Genomic DNA, 23,281 nt, shown 5'->3' with positions numbered 1-23,281 from the left:
GAGAAGGGAGTCAAGATAACGAGAAATGAGTTCTGTGGGGCAGGAGCAAGCTGAGACGATCGGTCTACCGGGGCAGTTCTGTTTGTGGATTTTGGGTAGGAGATAGAAGCGGGCCATCCGAGGTTGGGCGACTATCAGGTTGGAAGCTGTGGGAGGGAGATCCCCAGAGGAGATGAGGTCCAAATACAGCTAGACCTGGACAATATCCAGACTTGGGCCGATAAGTGGCAAGTAACATTCACACCACACAAGTGCCAGACAATAACCGTCTAAAACAAGAGAGATTCTAACCATCGTCCCTTGACATTCAATGGTATTACCATAGCTGAACCCCTCACTATCAACCTCCTGGGGGTTACCATTGACCAGAAACTGAACTGGACTAGCCATATAAATACTATGGCTACAAGAGCAGGTCAGAGACTAGGAATCCTGCAGTGAGTAACTCACCTCCTGACTCCTCAAAACCTGTCCACTATCTACAAGGCACAGGTCAGGAGTATGATAGATTACTCTCCAATTGCCTGGATGGGTGTAGCTCCAAGAACACTCAAGAAGCTTGACACAATCCAGGGCAAAGCAGCCCACTTGATTGCCACCCCATCCACAAACATTCACTCCCTCTACCACCAATACACAGTAGCAGCAGTGTGTACCATCTGCAAGATGCACTGCAGGAAATCACCAAGGCTCCTTAGACAGCACCTTACAAATCCACGACTGCTACTGTCTAGAAGGGCAAGGCAGCAGGCACATGGGAACACCACCACCTGGAAGTTCTTCTCCAAGCCACTCATCATCCTGACTTGGAAATATATCACTATTTGTTCACTGTCACTGGGTCAATATCCTGGAACTCCATCCCTAACAGCACTGTGGTTGTACCTACACCACAGGGACTGCAGTGGTTCAAGAAGGCAGCTCACCTTCTCAAGGGTAACTAGGGATGGGCAATAAATGCTCAACCCATAGGCAGGACGTCTCATGAGGTAGTGGGATCCGCGGTGCAGGATTGCTTTCTTTTCTCCCCTTCTCTGTTGGCGTTTGGACTCATGATCTCCAATGACAGGATGTCTGATGGTGGTGGCCGGGCCATTGAGTGACAGCTTTATTTAATATCGTCACGCTGATATTGAGCTTAGTAGTTGGAGCTCACATGGCTTGCACACTGGCCAATCAGCAGCCGGGAAGCAATGTAAAGATGTTTAAAATTTGCATTTTTTTAAATGACAATGGTTCAAAGAAGAGAATAGGTAGGTCAACAACACCACCGCACAAGCTAATCCACACAGATAACATCTGCTGTTACTGGAAGTGTTCATTTGAAGGAACCTCAGCCCATTTCCTGAACCGACAGGGCTGTAAGATGAGCGATAACCTCCCCACACTTAAATGGGCATTAGATTTCTGGTTTAAAAAAGGAAGTTAAAAATAACATATTGGAAATATACAGCAGACTAAAGTTTAATTTAAACAAGAAAATAAAACCCCGCTAGACATGAAGACACACTAGATGGAGCAGTTAAGTGGAGCATTTCGATATGGTGGGGGGTGGTTGCTGCGGAGGGTATTTCCCGAATGGGCGGTGCTCACAGAGGCTCTTGTGAAACTCGGCAGCGAGTGAGGGACACGGAAGAGGAATGAGAGTTGGAAGCGATGCAACAATGTAACTGCCCAGCCTGAGACAGCGCAGGTAAGAGAGGCTGCAACACCTGGAGAGACAGGAGGATCGGGGCAATGATCCCAATGCTCACCTGGACGGGAGTGGGGGGGGGAGAAGTTTTTAAGGTGGGGGGGGGGGGGGGGGTGAGTGAGCTGGGAGAGACTTTCTCCCGCAGTCGGGGGTGGGCTTTCCCCCTCTTCCAGGGGGTGTCTTTGGGGGCTGGCCCGCTTCCTGCTGCTGTGCCCAGCGCTTTTGGACGTGTTATCAGGCTCTCTCTCCCTCCCTCTGATTTCTTTTCCGGTAACTGTAATGGCGACCCGAGAAAGTTGGAGGAGAAACCGCCGAGACTGCTTCTGCTTCCCAAGTACACACCAGATCTGGGGGGGGTGGTGGGGGGGTGGGTTCACGACGCATGCAGCCAGCTCCTGGCCCCTGAGATCAGACCCCAGCTGCAGAGGAGCAACTTTAACAGCAGTTTTGCAGTCGTCGTAATTACACCTGGTTATGGTGCAGTTGTACAAAGCTCTACTTAGGCTGCATCTGCAGCACTGTGTTCAGTTCTGGGCACTGGGCCTTAAGAAGGGTAAAATGGCCTTAGAAGGGATGCAATGCAGATTCACCAGAATGATCGTGGTGCTAAAAGGGTTATATTAAGAAGACAGGTTGCATAGGCTAGACTTATACTTTCTTGAGTGTAGAAGATGATGCAAGGCGGTCTAATTGTTCAAAATGAGTAAGCAGTTTGATAAGGTAGATCCAGCGGAATTATTTCCCCTGGTGGAGGGAGTTCAGAACAAGGGCAATAACCTTAAAATTTGAGCTAGACCATTCTGGGGGGGGGGGGGCGGGCTGACGCCAGGAAACACTCTCTTTACTGCACCACCCCCCCCCCCCCAAAGTCTGCGCAGGCTGCAATTGAATATTCTAAAACTGAGGTGGATAAATTTTTGTTGCATAAGGGCATTAAAGGATAAGGAGAAGAGGTAGGTAAATGGAGTTGAGGTATCAATTACCCATGATTAGTTGAATAGCTGATCAGGTTCAAGAGACTGAAAGGGCTACTATGCCTGTACTTATGTTCCCAAGACAATTTAAAAAATTCATTCGTAGGATCTGGGTGTCGCTGGCTGGGCCAGCATTTATTGCCCATCCCTAATGGCCCTTGAGAAGGTGGTGGTGAGCTGCCTTCTTGAACCGCTATGGATAATGTGGTGTAGGTACACCCACAGTGCTGTTAGAGAGGAGTTCCAGGATTTTGGCCCAGCAACAGTGAAGAAACAGCAATACATCCAAGTCAGGTGGTGGAGGGAGTGAATGTTTGTTTGTGGATGGAATGCCAATCCAGCAGGTTGCTATGTCCTGGACGGTGTCCAGCTTCTTGAGTGTTTTTGGAACTGTACACATCCAGGTAATGGAGAGTATTCCATCACATTCCTGACTTCTGCCTTATAGATGGTGGACAGGCTTTGGGGAGTCAGGTGGTGAGTTGCCTCTGACCTGCTCTTGTAGCCACAGTCTTTATATGGCTAGTCCAATTCAGTTTCCGGTCAATGGTAACCCCCAGGATGCTGATAGTAGGGGATTCAGCGATGGTAATACCATTGAATGTCAAAGGGCGATGGTTAGATTCTCTCTTGTTGGAGATGGTCATTGCCTGGCACTTGTGTGGCGCAAATATTACTTGCCACTTGTTAGCCCAAACCTGGATATTGACCAGGTCTTGCTGCATTTGGACATGGACTGCTTCAGTATTTGAGGAGTTTCGAATGGTGCTGAACATTGTACAATCATCAGCGAACATCCCCACTTCTGACCTTGTGATGGAAGGAAGGTTATTGATGAAGCAACTAAGATGTTTGAGCTGTGGACACTACCCTGAGGAACTCCTGCAGTGATGTCCTGGAACTGAGATGATTGACCTCCAACAACCACAACCACCTTCATTTGTGCTAGGTATGAGTCCAACCAGCAGAGAGTTTTCCTCCTTATTCCCACTGTCTTCAGTTTTGCTAGGGGTGCTTGATGCCACAATCAGTCAAATGCTGCCTTGATGTCAAGGGCTGTCACTCTCACCTCACCTCTGGAGTTCAGCTTCTTTGTCCATGTTTGAACCAAGGCTGCAATGAGGTAAGGAGCTGAGTGACCCTGGCGGAACCTAAACTGAGCGTCAGTGAGCAGGTTATTGCTAAGCAAATGACGCTTGATAGCACTGTCGATGAACCTTTCCATCACTTTACTCATGATTGAGATTTGATGATTGGTAATTGGCTGGGTTGGATTTGCCCTGTTTTTTGTGTACAGGACATACCTGGGCAATTTTCCACATTGTTGGATAGATGCCAGTATTGTAGCTGTACTGGAACAGCTTAACTAGGGCTGCAGCAAGTTTTGGAGCACAAGTCACCAGTACTATTGTTGGAATGTTGTCAGGACCTATAACCTTTGCAGTAAGAAGTGCCTTCAGCCATTTCTTGATATCACACAGAGTGAATCGAATTGGATCAAGACTGGCAACTGTGATGCTGGGGACTTCGGATGGATCATCCGCTCAGTGCTTCTGGCTGAAGATTGTTGCAAATGCTTCAGCTTTATCTTTTGCACTGATGTGCTGGGCTTCCCCATCATTGAGGATGGGGATATTTGTAGAGCCTCATCCTCTAGTGAGCTGTTTAATTGTCTACCACCATTCACAACTGGATGTGACAGGGCTGCAGAGCTTAGATCTGTTTCATTGGATGTGGAATCACTTAAGCTCTCTCTGTCACTTGCTGCTTATGCTGTTTGGCATGCAAGTAGTGCTGGGTTGTAGCTTCACTTCATTATTAGGTATGCCTGGTGCTGCTCCTGTCATGCCCTCCTGCGCTCTTCATTGAAGCAGGATTGATCTCCTGGTTTGATGGTAATGGTAGAGTGGGGGATATGCCAGGCCATGAGGTTACAGATTGTGTTCGAGTACAATTCTGCTGCTATTGATGGCCCACAGCGCACCATGGTTGCCCAGTCTTGAGTTGCTAGATCTGTTCGAAATCTATCCCATTTAGCATGGAGATAGTGTCACATAACATGATGGAGGGTATCCTCAGTGAGAAGATGGGACTTCATCTCCACAAAAACTGTGTGGTGGTCACCCCTGCCAATACTGACATGGACAGATGCATCTGCAGCAGGCAGGTTAGTGAGGATGATGTCTCTTGTTGGTTCCCTCACCACCTGCTGCAGACCCAGTCTAGCAGCTATATTCTTTAGGACTCAGTCAGCAGTGGTGCTACCAAGTCACTCTTGGTGATAGATATTGAAATCCGTCACCCAGAGTAAATTCTGTGCCCTTGCTACCCTCAGGGCTTCCTTCAAGTGGTGTTTAACATGTGGAGGAGCACTGATTCATCAGCTGAGGGGGACAGTACATGATAATCATTAGGAGGTTTCGTTGCTCATGTTTGAGCTGGTGACTCCAGACCCCATGAAGTACTAAAGGACATTAGTGAACCAGATTTTATGACAAAGGTGTCATGGTCATCATTGGACCTTTAATTCTAGATTTTTATTGATTGAATTCAAATTCTACCATCTGCTGTGGTGGGATTCGAACTTGGGGCCCCAGAGTATCACTTTGAATCTCTGGATTACTCGGCCGGTGACAATACCGCTATGCCACCATCTTCCCCCCAATGTTGCTAGTTTCAGGCCTGTACCTTATCGCATCTAGATCACTGATGGACCTGGAGTCAATGTGGATCAGCAAGGACAGGAGTGATGGTGAGCGGTGACTGAATGAGATATGAGCAGCAGGGTTATAGATAGACTACAGTTTATGGAGGATGGAAAGCTGGTCAGGAGACTATTGAAGTGAAAGGAGCATGAATGAGGGTTACAGCAGCAGATAAGTTGAGGTGGGGGGGAAGGTGGGAAATGTTTCGGAGATGGAAATGAGTGCTTTTTATTTTGTGAGTTGGAAGCTCAGGTTAAGATCCAATAAAAACTGGGTTAATTCAGCTTGAAACAAGGAGGGAAACTGTGTGGTCAAGCATTCAATGGAAATGGGATTAAGACAGTAGGAGCTAGATGTTAGAGTTGAGATTAGTTTGGAGAGAACATTGGGGGTGAACCAACGAAATATGGCAATCATGGTTAGGGTTGAGGGGGGGAGCTTTGCTGGAGAAAGGGAACCAGAAAGGGCAGTTGTTTGGATGATTTCTCTGGATGAAAAAAGGGGTTAGGTGTCTTGAAACAATTTGATAGGTGGATCTCCAGAAAACTATCTGCTGTACTGGTGAAAGTTAAGTCTATTGTTCCCGTCATCTGATATAAAGCTTTGCTTCCCTATAATTTTTTTTCTTTCTCAATAAATTAAAATGAGTACTTTAACCTAAAATACACAGACTCAGCAGTATGTTGTTTTCTCCACTGATTCAAAGAGATCAGTAAAATATGCAAATTAGGTACATACATCATGAAGAGATATTAATGTGTATAATGTTACTGGAAATTATTTTCAAATTGGACTTGTAATAGGGTCAATGTGTGTGTCTGTGTGTGGCTTAATTGGATTAAAGCCAGCTAGTCTGGGTGCTTTGATGTTTAGTAGTTTGAAATGTTAATAAGATAAACATAAGGATAAAAGGGGAAGAGTACATTTGCATTTGTTGAAAATACCATTCAAAAGAATGCGTAAAATCTTGCACCTAGCTAGGAGAGACCAAGCAATGTGTTTATATTACTAATAAAATTGGTGGAATGAAAGAATTGTTAGGAGATTTAAAATTAAATAAACCTAGTAATACCACGGGAAATTTACATTCAAAGGGAAAAGCAAGGTATAAACCGAATGGAGTTTGTGTGTGTGAGTCAAGGCATGTAACATCTAACCAGCCTATAAGCCTACAACTGTCTGCTAAGGAACCAAATTGAAAGGAGTCTCATTTTGAACTCGTAAGGTCAAATGTGCTTTGCCTGGTGTCTGTTTAAAGTCTGTGGGTTATTGTTGCCTTGGTGAAGATTTACCTGGGAGTGATTAATTTGGGAATTTGTTTAAAAGTTATTATGAGAGTAATGTGTAGGCATGTGTATGTGTTTAATTAATTGTTAAATTAATAAATATTTAATTTCATTTTATATACAAAACCTTTTGAGGATTGGTGGTTTTATTCTTGAATTCAGAGCTGCCTCTCAAACATACCAATTGAAAAAAGCAAAATACTGCAGATGCTGGAAATCTGAAACAAAAACAGAAAATGCTGGAAAAACTCAGCAGGTCTGGCAGCATCTGTGGAGAGAGAAACAGAGTTAACGTTTCGAGTCCGTATGACCCTTCTTCTGAAGGAGGGTCATACAGTCCCGAAATGTTAACTCTGTTTCTTTCTCCACAGATGCTGTCAGGTCTGCTGAGTTTTTCCAGCACTTTCTATTTTTTTATACCAATCGAAAATATAGGTTGTGACAGTTGTTCAAGTTTCCCCTTGGGATTTAAACAACTCAGTCTTTACCAACTGCTGTGTCGATGGTATGTACTATATCCAAAATTCATTTTTTGTACCACTACCTCAGAAACTTAAAACAAGGTTAAACTTTGGTTTGTAGAAGTTCAGATGGCAGTGCCCATGGATGCTGATCTTATCTACGTTGAGTATAAGTAAAAAGTATTAAGAAACCTTAACTAGAACAATATAGGTTAGAAAGAGAGAAGGAAGGATTCAAACAAGAAATTAGAGCAAGAAGAGATGAGGATATAAAGAGTGGAAAATGTGAAGTAATAAGATATCAGGAGACTTAAAAAAAACAAAGAAATGTCTCTTAATATCATATCCACAAATTGCACATTAATATGCAAATGGAAAATGAGGACAAAATATTGGTGTTTGAAGCTTATGTATGGAATGAGAAGAATTCTGTTTTAATTTGGATTGTAAAGACAAAGTGCAGAATTTGATGCTGGCAGGATTTTTCGGCCCTTTGCCAGCTGCAACAAGGCCATAAAATTCCACCCAAAGTTTAAATGAGAGGGTAAAACGATTTGATTTGGAGAGGTACCAAGGCCCTGAGATTATGCTGTCGGGTACAATTTACTTAGTGCATTTACATGAAATTTGTTTCTGCTACTTAAGTAGAGATGTTAAATATCAAAAGGGTTGATGTCTTTGCTAAGAGAACAGAGAGGAATTTCAGGCAAATGTGTTAAAGTGTGTGTACTTTAGTATTCATTCCATGGCCTAACTTCAATATTTAAATATTTAGAAGTGACACAAATAGACAGGAGAAGAGGAAATAAAAACGGCAAATGCTAGAAATACTCAGCATCTGTGGAGAGAGAAACAGAATTAATATTTCAGATTGATGACCTAGGTTTCAGGTCATAACCTATGCTCCCTTTTTTTGGGATAGCAGCTGTTGGCCATGTTACGTCTATTATGTGATTCCCGTTCACGCCTCTCCTAGAACCATCTATTGTTTCTTCTTTACTTGTCCCATTACCATCTCCTTTTGCCTTGCACCATCGTCCCTTTTATCATTTAATCTCTCCTGGCTTGCTCCCTATCACAGAATTTCCCTTTCCTCCCTTCCCGACCTCTGTACTTGCTTAAAACCTGTTACATCTCTAGTGTTTTTCAGCCCTGATGAACAGACATTTGGCGATCTGAAACATTATTTCTGTTTCTCCACAGGTGCTTGCTATACCTGCTGAGTATTTCCAGCATTTTCTGCTTTTATTTTCAAGTTTCCAACATCTGCAGTACTTTGCTTTAGGGATAGAGGAAATTTTGCTCTCGGGAAATTGGACCAATGGATTAATTTGAATGGTAACGGCAACTTATTTTTATGTAGCACCTTTAAGATGTATCAAGGCGCTTCGTAGGAGCATTGTAAAATAAAGTATGTCCCAAGCCACATAAGGAGATGAAAGGTAGGTTTTAAGGAGTATCTCAAGGGAGGGAAGTGAAGTAGAGAGCCAGAGAGGTGTAGGGAGGAAATTCCAGAGCTTGGGGGTTAGGCAACTGAAGGCACAGCCAGCAATGGTGGCGCAATTAAAATCGAGAATGCACAAGAGGCCAGAATTAGAAGAGCACAGATATCTTGGAGGGTTGTGGGGCTGGAGGAGATCACAGAGATAGGAAGGGGGTAAAGCCATGGAGAGATTTGAAACAAGGATGTGAATTTTAAAATTAAGAAATTGCTTGACTGAGGGCCATTGTAGGTCAGTAAGCACAGAGGTGATAGGGGAAACTAGACTTATGGTGTCAGAGAGTTTACAGCACGGAAAGAACCCTTTGGCTCATCGTGTCTGCGCCAGTCATCAAGCCCCTATGTACTCTAATCCCATTTTCCAGCTCTTGGCCCGTAGGCTTGTTTGCATTGGCGTTTCAAACATTCATCTAAATACTTCTTGAATGTCCTGCCTCTACCACCCTTTCAGGCACTGAGTTCCAGACACCCCCCACCCTCCGGGTGAAAAAATGTTTCCTCAAATCCCTTCTAAACCTCCGGCCCCTAACCTTAAATCTATTCCCTCTGGTTATTGACCTGTCCCATTAAGGGGAAAAGTTTCTTCCTATCTACCCTATCTATGCCCCTCATAATTTTGTACACCTCAATCAGGTATAACACCCCCCCCCCCACCTCAGCCTTCTCTGCTCCAAGGAAAACAACTCCAGCCTATCCAATTTCTCTTCATAGCTGAAACGCTCCAGCCCAGGCAACATCCTGGTGAATCTCTGCACCCTCTCTAGTGCAATCACATCCTGCCTATAGTGTGCCAACCAGAACTCCAGCTGTGGCCTAACTAACATTTTATATAGCTCCATCATAACCTGCCTGCTCTTGTGTTCTATGCCTCAACTAATAAAGGCAAGTATCCCATATGCCTTCTTAACCATCTTATCTACCTGTGCTGCTGCCTTCAAGAACCTATGGACATGCACACCAAGGTCCCTCTGATCCTCTGTACTTCCTACTATTAGTCGTGTATTCCCTTGCCTTGTTAGTCCTCCCAAAATGTATCACTTCACACTTTACAGAGTTAAATTCCATTTGCCAATATTCTGCTCATCTGACCAGTCTGTCTATATTGTCCTATAGTCTAATGCTTTAACTTCTTTTTAACTTGGTGCGAGTTAAGACCCGGGCAGCAGAGTCTTGGCCGACCTTGGTTTACAGGGGATAGAATGTGGTAGACCAGCCTGGAGGTAACAAAGGCATGAATGAGGGTTTCAGCTGAGATGGGAACAAAATGGAACGTGGAAGTGAAAATAGCCAACATAAGTAATGGCATGAATACGGGGTTGGCAGCTCATCTCTGGATCAAATGTGATAGCAAATATTGCAAACAGATTGACTTAATCTCAAATCAGGGAGAGGGATGAAGTCAACCGTCATTATATATTCATACTATCACACAAAGTGGAAAATGAGGAAGAATATGTGGAATTCTTTAACCAAATGCAGGCAGTGACAAGGAAACTGCTAATTCTGGGTGAAGAGAGCAAGGGTGTGGACTTTTCAAAATGAAGAACTAAATTAGTTAATCAGTTCAGGACTGTTTCTTCACTGTTTTAAAAAGGAGTCAATGAGTCATACTTGATTTAGGCAAAGATTATTTTAATGTAAATTTGGGAGAGTTTATTGTGACTTATTCCATTACAAGATACTCTTGGTTTCCTCCAATTTAAATAATTTTCCCAGTAACAACATCTGCTTAAATCTTGTAAGGTTTTGTTTAGACTTAAATCCTGGAAATGTCAGCTTTCATGGGGTCTTATTTGACAGTAGCAGTCGGAAAGTAAAGCTCAGGATTTGCATCTTAAAGATGACTGGATGTCAGACTGTACTCTCATCTGGAGTTTGACTGAGGCTTGCAGTGTAAGGGTAAAATAATAGAAATTGAACATTTTTGGAGAGCCCGGTTTTTAGTGAATGAAAAGGCAAAATTGAAACCACGGATAGATTATTCCTTGCAGGCTTTCAAACCCCACCTGAAATGGGGATCGGAAGCCCTAACTCTGGAAAATAGTCACTCATTGGCTGCCCCAGGGAAAATCACAAGGGCCTTTGACCCCCCCCGACCCCCCCAAACCTTGGTGTGCCACCGGGAAGCGGCCTCCAGGCAGCTAAACTGGCCCCCGCCACTTGTGGGAATCTGGAGTCCAACTGGAAAATTCCAGTAGGCCTCCTTTAATTGGCCTTATATGGCTTTTAATTATCTGGTTTTTTGCCCCCCCCCCCCCCCCGGCAAAAATGGCCCCTGGGCAAGATGAAGCTGGGGAACCAGCACACAGGCCGGAGACGCTAAAATCAAGCCCTATGTGTGCGATCAAGAAAGGATGAAACCCAACTGGAAACAAAACTTGTACATGTTATAGTTAAGTATTATATGCAGCACTCAACTTGCTTCAAGTTACAGTCCCAGGTTTGCTTAAAATTGTTTGCAATGCTTTCAAGAAATGTTGAAATCCTAAGTGAAATAAATCAAATTTATATTTGAAAGTATTGTTACAAATAATATCTAATTTAGCACCATATTGTGAATCACTCCATTAAAATATCAGTTAATTTATCACCACCTTGTAAAGTCTGTGCTAAAAACTGAAGATTCAAAACGCCAACAGGAACTCCTGATTCTACAGAGAATGAAGGGAGACCAGGCTTGGCACTGAAAAACACAGGAGATGAAGATGTTTTGTGCAGATTTAAGCGTGTAGCCCAAAAACAGTGTTCATTTTACTCAAGGTCAAATCTGCCAACATGAGTGTGAAGCTTCTGCCCTGCGTTATTTCTCCTGTGTCGTTTTCCACATTGTAGTTTCACTTCCCTCGCCATTGGCCGCATCGTAATTATTGAAAGATGGTGCGTCAAAGGAAGCTAGTCATCTTTGTTTCAAATTTAAATAATCTTTTTGTTTTTAATTTTTCCTGTTTCTTGCCATATTTTTATGTTCTTAACTTGTCTCTTTGTTAAATTTGCTTATTGTTACATCCTCTGAGGGACACGGTTAGGACAGCTGACTACCTATTCCCCTTTAGTGAGCTACTGGGTGTAAACCATGACTCCCACTGGAGCATCTCGACCTGATTTCCTTTTGTTCCCTGTGAGGAGGATGCCTTAGCTCAATGCAGTTCAAATCAGTGTCCTTGGACATGGTAGCACAGAACACTGATACCCCAGGAACTTTTACCCATATGTCTGCTCCCCCTTTCAACATTTACCTCATCACAGCTCCCCCCTCGATAAACTTCTTGCCCACAGCCCCTGTTTTGTTGCAATCTCCTGCTCCAGCTGCAAGCTCCCTTTCCTCCAGAGTCCTTGAATGTGTTGGTGCTCTGCCTGCCCAAGTCTGTGCCCATCTCTCCTACCACCCCTGTTTGAATTTCTCCAATCAAGTTGCCATCCCTGTTGCACTACCAAAGTGACCTGAACAAAAAGTGGGAAAAAAATAATATCGTGATCATGGTGCATCATCACCCCTCCTGTGTAACCTTTGAAGTGGCAAACTGCACCACCTTCCTCCAACAGCTCTCCTTCATTGTCTGGCTGAGTGGAACTACCTGTTAACTGTCTGCAGGTTGAGAGGCAACTTGATTGAAACGTAAAAGATCCTAAGGGGACTTGACAGGGTGGATGTGGAAAGGATGTTTCCTCTTGTGGGAGAATCTAGAGGTCGTGGTCACTGTTTAAAAATAAGGAGTCACCCATTTAAGACAGAGATGAGGAAAAGATTTTTCTTCCAGAGGGTAGCGAGTCTGTGGAATTCTCTTCCTCAAAAGGTGGTTGAGGCAGAGTCCTTGAATATCTTTAAGGCAGAGGGAGATAGATTCTTGATGAGCAAGGGAGAAGAAAGGTTATCGGGAGTAGGCAGGAATGTGAAGTGAGCTTCAAATCAGGTCAGCCATAATCTTATTGAATGGCAGAGCAGGCTCGAGGGCTGAGTGGCCTACTCCTGCTCCCAGTTCGTATGTATGTATGTTAACTGGTGTAGGAAAGATGACCTCCAAGATGATATGGGCACATAGAGGCAAATTGTAGGCGATGATACAGAAATTCCAGTAGAAACAGCACAGATGGGGACAGGCATTCAAAACTGGAGAGAGCGCTTTCTCGGAGCTGCTGCTTGGTTGATGGAAGATGGCAGCTTTGCAGCTCCACAAGGCAGCATTACAGGTTCCACTAGCTTGGAGCTGGGGGTGGGGGTGGGGGGGAGAACTCATACGACTACCACCTCTCCACTTTGGCTTTGACAAAGGATGTATATTCCTTAGTCTGGATTCTTGAAATTGTTAACATTTCAACTGTTAAGGGTTTCAAAAGAGGTTTCAGGGTCCTTTGTCTTGTTAGGTAGGTAGTTCTCGTTGGCTAGTCCTGGCTTAAGAAATGTAAATGGCCTTTGTATTATTCGCTTGAAGGTTGATCTTCTGCAGCTCACCAGGTTACTATCATCTCTTCAGAGATAACAAGGTGTCAGCTTCTCTGAATGCCAGAAAGTTCCTTTTGTTTGAGTCATAGTCAGCCATGGCTTCAGTTATTTTAAAGTTTTTGTCCAGTTTTTAAAATATTATAAATTAGCCATGATGATACATACATATTTTATAAAAATGTATAGAGTGAGATCTTAGACCCTGACAGTTTATTTGTTCATTTGTTTGAATTATGAACATACGAATTAGGAGCAGGAGTAGGCCACATGGCCCCTTGAGCCTGCTCCACTATTCAATAAGATCATGACTGATCTGAGTGTAACCTCCCACCTACTCCTGATAACCTTTCACCCCTTTGTCTATCAAGAATTTACCTACCTCTGCCTTAAACATATTCAAAGATTCTGCTTCCACCACTTTTTGAGGGAGAGAGATCCAAAGACTCTTTACCCTGACAGAAGAAATTTCTCCTCATCTGTCTTAAATGAGCGACCTCTTATTTTTAAACAGTGACCCCTAGTTCTAGATTCTCCCACAAGAGGAAACATCCTCTCCACATCCACCTCATCAAGACCCCTCAGGATCTTAAAGGTTTCAGTCAAGCCGCCTCTTACTCTTATAAATTCCAATGGATACAAGCCTAGCCGGCCCATTCCTGTTATTAATCTAGCAGGCCTTCTCTGAACTGCTAATTCTTTTACATCCCTCCTTAAATAAGGAGATCATCACTGTACACAGTACTCCAGATGTGGTTTCACCAGTGTTCTGTACAACTGAAACATAACTTCCCTACTTTTATATTCAGTTTCCCTTGCAATAAATGATAACATTCTATTAGCTTTCCTAATTACTTGCTGTACCTGCATACTGGCCTTTTGTGATTCATGCACTAGGACACCCAGATCCCTCTGCATCTCAGAGCTCTACAGTCTCTCACCTTTTAGATAGTAAACTTCTTTTTTATTCTTCCTGCCAAAATGGACAATTTCACATTTGCCCACATTATACTCCATTTGCCAGATCTTTGCCCACTCACTTAACTGATCCATATCCCTTTGTAGCCTCCTTGAATCCTCTGCACAACTTACTTTCCTACCTACCTTTGTGTCATCAGCAAATTTAGCAACTGTACCTTTGGTCTCTTCATCCAAGTCATTTATATAAATTGTAAAAAGTGGGTCCCAGCACTGATCCCTGTGGCATACCACTTGTTACATCCCGAAACCAGGAAAAAAAAAGATTTATGCCTACACACTGTTTCCTGTTAGCTAGCCAATCTTTTATCCATGACAATATGTTACCCCTTACACCATGAGCTTTTATTTTCTGCAATAACCTCTTATGTGGCATCTTATCAAATGCCTTCTGGAAATCCTAAGTACAGCACTTCCACCAGTTCCCCTTTATCCACAGCCCATGTGACTCCTTCAAAGAACTCCAAAAATTGGTTACACACGATTTTCCTTTCACAAAACTTTGTTTACTCTGCCTGCTTGCCTCAAACCTGTAATAATAGCTTCAAACATTTTCCCTATGACAGATGTTAAGCTAACTGGTCTATAGTTTTCTGCTTTCTGTCTCCCCTTTTAAATAAAGGAGTTACATATGCTACTTTCCAAACTAATGGAACCTTCCCAGAATCTAGGGAATTTTACAAAATTAAAACCAATGCATCAGCTATCTCACTAGCCATTTCTTTTAACACCCAGGATGAAGTCCATCAGACCCAGGGAGTTGCCAGCCTGCAGTTCCAACAATTTGCTAAGGAGCACTTCCCTGGTGATTGTAATTTTCTTGAGTTCCTCCCTCCTTTCCAATTTCTGATTTACAGCTATTTCTAGGATGTAACTTGTATCCTCTGTACTGAAGACCGATGTAAAATGTTTGTTCCATTCAATGACCATCTGCTTATTTTCCATTATTAGTTCCCCAGACTCACTTTCTATAGGACCGACACTCACTTTGTTAACTCTTCTTATTTAACAATCATTGGAAACACCGTCCTTATATTTCTAACAATGCTTTCTCTCATATTCTAATTTTCCCTGCCTTGTTAATCTTTTTGTCACTCTTTGCTCTTCATTATATTCTGTCCAATCTTCTGACCTGCCCCCCATCTTTGAGAAGTTATATGCTTTTTCTTTAAGTTTGACACAGTAGTCTCTAGTGGGATAGATTTGCCGTTACATAAGCTTCAATGAAAAAGGCAAAAATGAAACTGGACGTAGTGCATAAAAGTTAGTGGATCTGCGGGTTACCCAAACAGCACATTGTTGCATCTCACCTACCTGATGTTTCTAATCCGAGTGTTCGAGATGTACTGGTGGCAGCAGGTGATAAGAATCAGGGAAAGAAAAACAATCTTAAAGTTACACAGACAATTTGCTCAAGTTTCCTGTCAAAGATTAAAAATCTTGCTGAAGGATACAGGCATGAACGTTGAGAATTTTAGATAGCTCATTAAAGAGTTTATTGCAAATGGGAAATATGTGATAAGTATCAGAGGGCAGTGCTTTGTCCTATCGCACGCCTTCCATTGGGACAGTCTTTAGTGAGGTAATTGCCATGGATCTAAAGGCCTGAGACAAAGGCAGAAATAGTTAGTCTTTCAATGGTAATGCATGGTGTGGACAAAAGGGCCATTTTAGATAAAATCATGGAGAAATGGATAGGGACTGGACTTGTGGCACTGGCTGATAATGGAGAGGAATTTGTTAATGACAAGTTTAAAGACCTGTGTAAAAATATGAACATTGTATTATGAATATTGCAGTTGAAAGGAACCACGTGGGAATAGATGAAATTCTGCATAAAATCTTAGCGTACAGGTACGCTTCCACTAAAAGTGTGGACTAAGGATTAATGTGATGGCACACAGGTTATATTAATCTAAGTTCAGAGACTCCCAAGTCTGTCCTTATTTATTCTTTCATGGGATGTGGGCATCACCAGCAAGGCCAGCATTTGTTGCCCATCCCTAATTGCCCTTGAACTGAGTGGCTTGCTCAGTCATTTCAGAGGGAAGCTGAGTTACTGTGGATCTGGGATTACATGTAGGCCAGACCAAGTAAGGGTGGCAGATTTCCTTCCCTCAAGGACATTAATAAACAAGATGGGTTTTTACAGGAATAGTTTCATGAGACCAGCTTTCCAATTCCAGAATTTTGTTAATTGAATTTAAATTTCACCAGCTGCCATGGTGGGATTTGAACCCAAGTCATTGAAGCATTAGCCTGGATTACTAGTGCAGTGACCTTACCATTGCACCAGTGGGCTGAGATTTGTGGAGATTCAGGGGAATGCAGTTACTGTTACGCACTGTGAGCATGTTGGAACCTCTAAAATGATGGGGAAAGTGAATAATTGGCAGATTTCTGCTTTTGTTGACCACAAAGTTATGATTACTCATTTCTGCTACCTCCTCCACTTTCCACATCATTTGCACATAAAGCATTTTGTTGCGATCATTGTTTTTTTTTATGTTTGCATGGAGGTTCCCATAAGCAGGTAACTTGCAGCAGTAGAAGGTTTTCCACACGTTTTATTCGAGTCTCCGGAATCCTTGTATCCAGGCCACTCGAGTAACTTTCATTAAAATCACAGGGGCTTACTGCGCGCAGCTACACAAGGTGCTGCAAGTGGAAAGCTCATTCACCAATCAGTTCATCTCACCAGAAAACACAAGTATTTGCCTAATTCGCTGGTAATCTTGGCGTGTTGCTCCTGATATGAGGAGTGTATTGTCAGGCCACCAGCAAAGGCGCATGGCACGCTCCACATAGGTGAATTTTGTATTTGGAAATTGGGCATGCTGCTCTCCTGTCCTTGCGTGATGATGTCGCAATATCATCAAACCGTTCTCTGATACTATGGCAGTAGGGCAGGTACCAAAATCAGCAGACCGCCCACCATTTTCGTAAAAACAAATTAACAAGCTATTCATTCTGTTAACAACTCAATCATCTGTAATTTTGTGTTGCCGCTGGGTTTTTTTTTTCAGGCGTCAGATCTAAAACATTTTGGGAGCCTCTTACACCGGCTAAAAGGAGCCGCAGGAGGTCGACAGACAAGGGACAATGCCTGAACGCATCAGCAGATTCTGCTGGAGAAGATGGCAGTGCCTGTATGGTCTTCAGTGACACTTAAAAAAAACCTCTTTTGTGCTTCCAAAATGATTCCGCCATTGAGCTACTCGATTGGACAATTAAGGGCCACATTCTGTCTCTGTGGGCACTTTGTCAGCACTGGGGGAAGGGCAGTTCCAGCGCTGTATAGGAAGAACACAGGGTGAAACCAGGCGGTTTCCCAGAAGGTTCCTGGGATGTAGGGGACCCTCCTTTTAGGGGCACTGCTTTCGGACCCAACGGCAGAACTTCAGCCATCTCGGTAAAATTCAACCCCTTGTATTGGAAATAACGCATTGAGATGAGCAGTAAAGCATTGCTGTCCTACGTCTGAACAATATGCTCTCCTGGTGGCCAAAGCTACATGTCGGGGAACACATTTCACAAGAAATGTTTTTTGCATGGAGTAAGCAGTGTATCATAATCTTTGGATTGCGTTCCTTCATGCTGGAACACCTGAAGGGATGGAGATTCCTTGACTCCTGTGTAATAGAACTTGAATATTGCTGAAAAGAGAGACATGTTGCTGAAGCTTTTCATCTTCCATTCATCAGGACAAATGCAAGATTGCCAAATTTCAAAAGATCACAACAATTTACACTACAGAGTATAATGTGGGAAAATGTGAAATTGTCCATTTTGACAGGAAGAATAAAAGAGGAGCATATTATCTAAGTGGAGAGAGATTGCAGAGCTCTGAAATGCAGAGGGATCTGAGTATCTTAGTGCATGAATCGTAAAAGGTTAGTATGCAGGTACATCAAGTAATTAGGAAAGCTAATAGAATGTTATCATTTATTGCGAGGGGAATTGAATACAAAAGTATGGACAGTTTTCTTCAGTTATACGGAGCACTAGTGAGACCACATCTGGAGTACTGTGTACAGTATTGGTGTCCTTATTTAAGGAAGGAGGTAAATGTGTTCGGACCAGTTCAGAAAAAGTTTACCAGACTAATACCTGGAATGGGTGAGTTGTCTTATGAGGAAAGGTTGGACAGATTAAGCTTGTATCTGCTGGAGTTTAAAAGAGTAAGAGGTGACTTAATCAAAACATATAAGATCCTGAGGGGTCTTGACAGGGTGGATGTAGATAGGATGTTTCCTCTTGTGGGAGAATCTAGAACTAGGGGTTACTGTTTAAAAATAAGGGGTCACCCATTTAAAATGGCGATTAGATGAAATTTTTTCTGAGGGTTGAGAGTCTTTGGAACTCTACCTGAAAAGGCTGTGGAAGCAGAGTCTTTGAATATTTTTAAGGGGGAGGTGGGTAGGTTCTTGGTAAGCAAGGGGGTGATGGGTTATCAGGGGTAGGCGGGATGCAGATTTCAGGTTACTATCAGATCAGCCATGAGTTTGTTAAATGGCGGAGCAGGCTCGAGGGGCTGAATGGCCTACTCCTGCTCCTTGATCCTATGTTCATATAGGAGAAAAGGGTGCTGGTTGGTTGGCAAGTCAACTCTGATTGGCCATGGCGTTACCGTGGAGAAAGCAATGAGGAACTCTAGGCTTCCCAAGCTCCTGGTAATTCAAAAAGGCATAAGGCTTGAACATATTCCTTTTATTTGCAGAGAACGGGTCACCGTGTATGATTGTATGTCGCTTCTAGCAAGCGTAAATGAACCATGCTACAAACTCAACTGATTATCTTAAATTGGTTGTCAGTGTAGCTATTAGTACACTCAGGATTGTTAAGCAAGTGCTGCCCAATTGCAGAATTACACCTAACAGGAGACGTTTTGTTTTGGGTTTTTCCGAGCGTGGGCTGGTTGAGTCTGTACTCTGCCTATTACAGACAAACCGAAGGGACGTGCTGTTTGATTTGATCAGTCAGTCGCTGGGACAGGCGGCCTACAAACCTGGCTTTGTGCCGGCCCTGAAATTCATACACAACATTGCTCAATTTTTTTGCAAGTCTTGTGTTTGTCCTGATGAGTGTAAGACAAAAAGCTTTGGCAGGATGTCTCTCTTTTTGGGAGTAGCATAACTGGTTGAGTAAGGGGTGGTGTGGAAAGGAAACTGTTTTTTGAAAGGTGTAAGATGGGTGATGGGGATGTCTTCAGGAGTTTGTTTTAAAACTGTTTTAAGCAGATAGGAAAGGAATCTTAGATTGGCAATAGTTGTGAACTGGCTTCTCTCTTTCTCTTCCTTTTGTGACAGGTACAGAGAAACAAACTAGTTATGAGCAAAAGTTGGGTTAGTGCGGTTAAGGAAAACCCAGATAGAACAACCATGTCTTTAGAGAAAATCCACATAGACTCTGACGAGCTGATTGAGAAGCAGCCCATGGACGGCGGGGGCTTTGGAATGGTGTCTTTATGCTACAGGAGGAATCACGGACTCGTTGTTTTAAAAACAGTGTACACAGGACCACAACGCACAGAGTAAGTGTAACGTGAACACGCAGCTGAGTAACATTTATTACCCACAAAGTACTTTCACTTGCCAGGATGTCCCACTTGTTTGGAGGTACTAGAAATTAATTCTCCACTGCTTGAAAAATGCAGGAATTGATGAAAATTGTGCTCAAGAAGGCAGATTTTCCAGTGCCGGATCAGTACTGGACAGAAGCAAAGCATCCCGAAAGTGTGCTGCCTCTATTCAACCCCTAAATCACGGGGCCTTTTTTATATACAAGGTATTTACATGGCCTGGGGATGCCCCCTGAGCATGTACCCTGCCACTCACATGTCTAATGCTGTGAAAGGGCAGGTGAGTAAGGTGCTGCCTGCCAGGCACCTGCTGGGCATCAGGGCAGGATGCTCGGGGCCCCGCTGAAACCAGGAGCCGAGGTAGACAGGGCCCAAAAACAAGCACCCCGTGAGGTGCCAGTTTCCTGGTGTGGTTGTTTTGGGGGAGGTGGGTTCGGGGCCTGACAAGGCTCCCCAACTTCATGAGGTGGACAGAAATTAGGCTCACAAAGAGTCTTGTCAGCAATAATTAAAGAAGGCTGACTGGGATTTTCCTGCTGGCCTGCATTTTCACTACACAATGGGCAATTCGGCTGCCCAAGGGTGAGCACCCAGTGGCAGTGGGAGGGTCAGAGCTCCAGGTAGGCCTAGAGGCCCTCCCTGCTTGCCTAGGTGGGCTTGCAATCAAAGACTGCCTTGTAGATGGATTCCCAACTCCCCTCCCCCCCATCATTTGCCTGCCCCCCCCTCTGCTACTCCCTCCCCTCCTCTTTTCCCCAACTCCCCTCCCTTACCCCCAATTCTCTTCCCTCCCAACTCCCTTCCTCAACAATCGCCTCTCCCCATCTCCTCCACTCCCCTCCTGTATCCCCCCACCAACTTCCTCCGGCCCACTCTCCTCGCCTCTCCCCCTCCCCACCCTGCCTCACCCCAACTCCCTTCCCTCCCTGTCTCTGTACTCACCCCCCCACCACCCCCCCGCAAACCTACTCTCACCCCTCCCCCAACACCCCCCCAAACCTACTCTCACCCCTCCCCCAACACCCCCCCCAAACCTACTCTCACCCCTCCCCCAACACCCCCCCCAAACCTACTCTCACCCCTCCCCCAACACCCCCCCAAACCTACTCTCACCCCTCCCCCAACACCCCCCCAAACCTACTCTCACCCCTCCCCCAACACCCCCCCCAAACCTACTCTCACCCCTCCCCCAACACCCCCCCACAAACCTACTCTCACCCCTCCCCCACCCCCCCAAACCTCCTCTCACCCCTCCCCCAACACCCCCCCGCAAACCTACTCTCACCCCTCCCCCACCCCCCCAAACCTACTCTCACCCCTCCCCCAACACCCCCCCCCAAACCTACTCTCACCCCTCCCCCAACCACCCCCCCAAACCTACTCTCACCCCTCCCCCACCACCCCCCCAAACCTACTCTCACCCCTCCCCCAACCACCCCCCCAAACCTACTCTCACCCCTCCCCCACCCCCCCAAACCTACTCTCACCCCTCCCCCAACACCCCCCCCAAACCTACTCTCACCCCTCCCCAACCACCCCCCCAAACCTACTCTCACCCCTCCCCCAACACCCCCCCCAAACCTACTCTCACCCCTCCCCCACCACCCCCCCAAACCTACTCTCACCCCTCCCCCAACCACCCCCCCAAACCTACTCTCACCCCTCCCCAACCACCCCCCCCAAACCTACTCTCACCCCTCCCCCACCCCCCCCCAAACCTACTCTCACCCCTCCCCCAACACCCCCCCCAAACCTACTCTCACCCCTCCCCCACCCCCCCCAAACCTACTCTCACCCCTCCCCCAACACACCCCCAAACCTACTCTCACCCCTCCCCAACACCCCCCCAAACCTACTCTCACCCCTCCCCCACCCCCCCCAAACCTACTCTCACCCCTCCCCCAACACCCCCCCAAACCTACTCTCACCCCTCCCCAACACCCCCCCAAACCTACTCTCACCCCTCCCCCAACACCCCCCCAAACCTACTCTCACCCCTCCCCCACCACCCCCCCAAACCTACTCTCACCCCTCCCCCAACACCCCCCCAAACCTACTCTCACCCTCCCCAACACCCCCCAAACCTACTCTCACCCCTCCCCCACCCCCCCCAAACCTACTCTCACCCCTCCCCCAACACCCCCCCAAACCTACTCTCACCCCTCCCCCAACACCCCCCCCAAACCTACTCTCACCCCTCCCCCAACACCCCCCCAAACCTACTCTCACCCCTCCCCCACACCCCCCCCAAACCTACTCTCACCCCTCCCCCAACACCCCCCCCAAACCTACTCTCACCCCTCCCCCAACCACCCCCCCAAACCTACTCTCACCCCTCCCCCCACCCCCCCCAAACCTACTCTCACCCCTCCCCCACCCCCCCCAAACCTACTCTCACCCCTCCCCCACCCCCCCCAAACCTACTCTCACCCCTCCCCCAACACCCCCCCCAAACCTACTCTCACCCCTCCCCCACCCCCCCCCAAACCTACTCTCACCCCTCCCCCACCACCCCCCCAAACCTACTCTCACCCCTCCCCCACCCCCCCCCAAACCTACTCTCACCCCTCCCCCACCCCCCCAAACCTACTCTCACCCCTCCCCCACCACCCCCCCAAACCTACTCTCACCCCTCCCCCACCCCCCCCCAAACCTACTCTCACCCCTCCCCCAACACCCCCCCAAACCTACTCTCACCCCTCCCCCAACCACCCCCCCCAAACCTACTCTCACCCCTCCCCCAACACCCCCCCCAAACCTACTCTCACCCCTCCCCCACCCCCCCAAACCTACTCTCACCCCTCCCCCAACACCCCCCCCAAACCTACTCTCACCCCTCCCCCACCCCCCCAAACCTACTCTCACCCCTCCCCCACCCCCCCCAAACCTACTCTCACCCCTCCCCCCCCACCCCAACCTACTCTCACCCCTCCCCCAACACCCCCCCAAACCTCCTCTCACCCCTCCCCCACCCCCCCCAAACCTACTCTCACCCCTCCCCCACCCCCCCAAACCTACTCTCACCCCTCCCCCACCACGCCCCCAAACCTCCTCTCGCCCCTCCCCCACCACCCCCCCAAACCTACTCTCACCCCTCCCCCACCCCCCCCAAACCTACTCTCACCCCTCCCCCACCCCCCCCAAACCTACTCTCACCCCTCCCCCACCCCCCCCAAACCTCCTCTCACCCCTCCCCCACCCCCCCAAACCTACTCTCACCCCTCCCCCACCCCCCCAAACCTACTCTCACCCCTCCCCCACCCCCCAAACCTACTCTCACCCCTCCCCCAACCACCCCCCCCAAACCTACTCTCACCCCTCCCCCAACACCCCCCCAAACCTACTCTCACCCCTCCCCCAACCACCCCCCCAAACCTACTCTCACCCCTCCCCCACCCCCCCCCAAACCTACTCTCACCCCTCCCCCAACCACCCCCCCAAACCTACTCTCACCCCTCCCCCCACCCCCCCAACCTACTCTCACCCCTCCCCCAACACCCCCCCCCCCCAAACCTACTCTCACCCCTCCCCCAACACCCCCCCCCCAAACCTACTCTCACCCCTCCCCCACCCCCCCAAACCTACTCTCACCCCTCCCCCACCCCCACCCCAAACCTACTCTCACCCCTCCCCCACCACCCCCCAACCTACTCTCACCCCTCCC

At 46.4% G+C, this 23,281-nt stretch overlaps 1 protein-coding gene across 3 annotated transcripts in view; it reads left to right on the top strand.

Moving 5' to 3' along the window:
- Nucleotides 1–1,442: 1,442 nt before the first annotated feature.
- The window catches only part of ripk1l (receptor (TNFRSF)-interacting serine-threonine kinase 1, like), a 63,199-nt gene continuing 41,360 nt past the window's right edge, over nucleotides 1,443–23,281 (top strand). The window contains exons 1-2 of one of the 3 annotated variants that reach the window (XM_041184159.1): nucleotides 1,443–1,521; nucleotides 19,346–19,569. In XM_041184159.1, the coding sequence (XP_041040093.1) occupies nucleotides 19,367–19,569 (203 nt within the window). In that variant the 5' untranslated portion in view covers nucleotides 1,443–1,521; nucleotides 19,346–19,366. Of the gene's footprint in view, nucleotides 1,522–1,580; nucleotides 1,694–17,868; nucleotides 17,930–19,345; nucleotides 19,570–23,281 lie in introns of those variants that run through there. The other 2 variants (XM_041184157.1, XM_041184158.1) reach the window with 2 other exon arrangements.

The sequence above is a fragment of the Carcharodon carcharias genome, chromosome 3 (assembly GCF_017639515.1).
Source record: "Carcharodon carcharias isolate sCarCar2 chromosome 3, sCarCar2.pri, whole genome shotgun sequence".
NCBI classification, from domain to species: domain Eukaryota; kingdom Metazoa; phylum Chordata; class Chondrichthyes; order Lamniformes; family Lamnidae; genus Carcharodon; species Carcharodon carcharias.
Note: the sequence above shows the minus strand (reverse complement) of the source record. Positions and strands in the feature narration are given on the sequence as shown.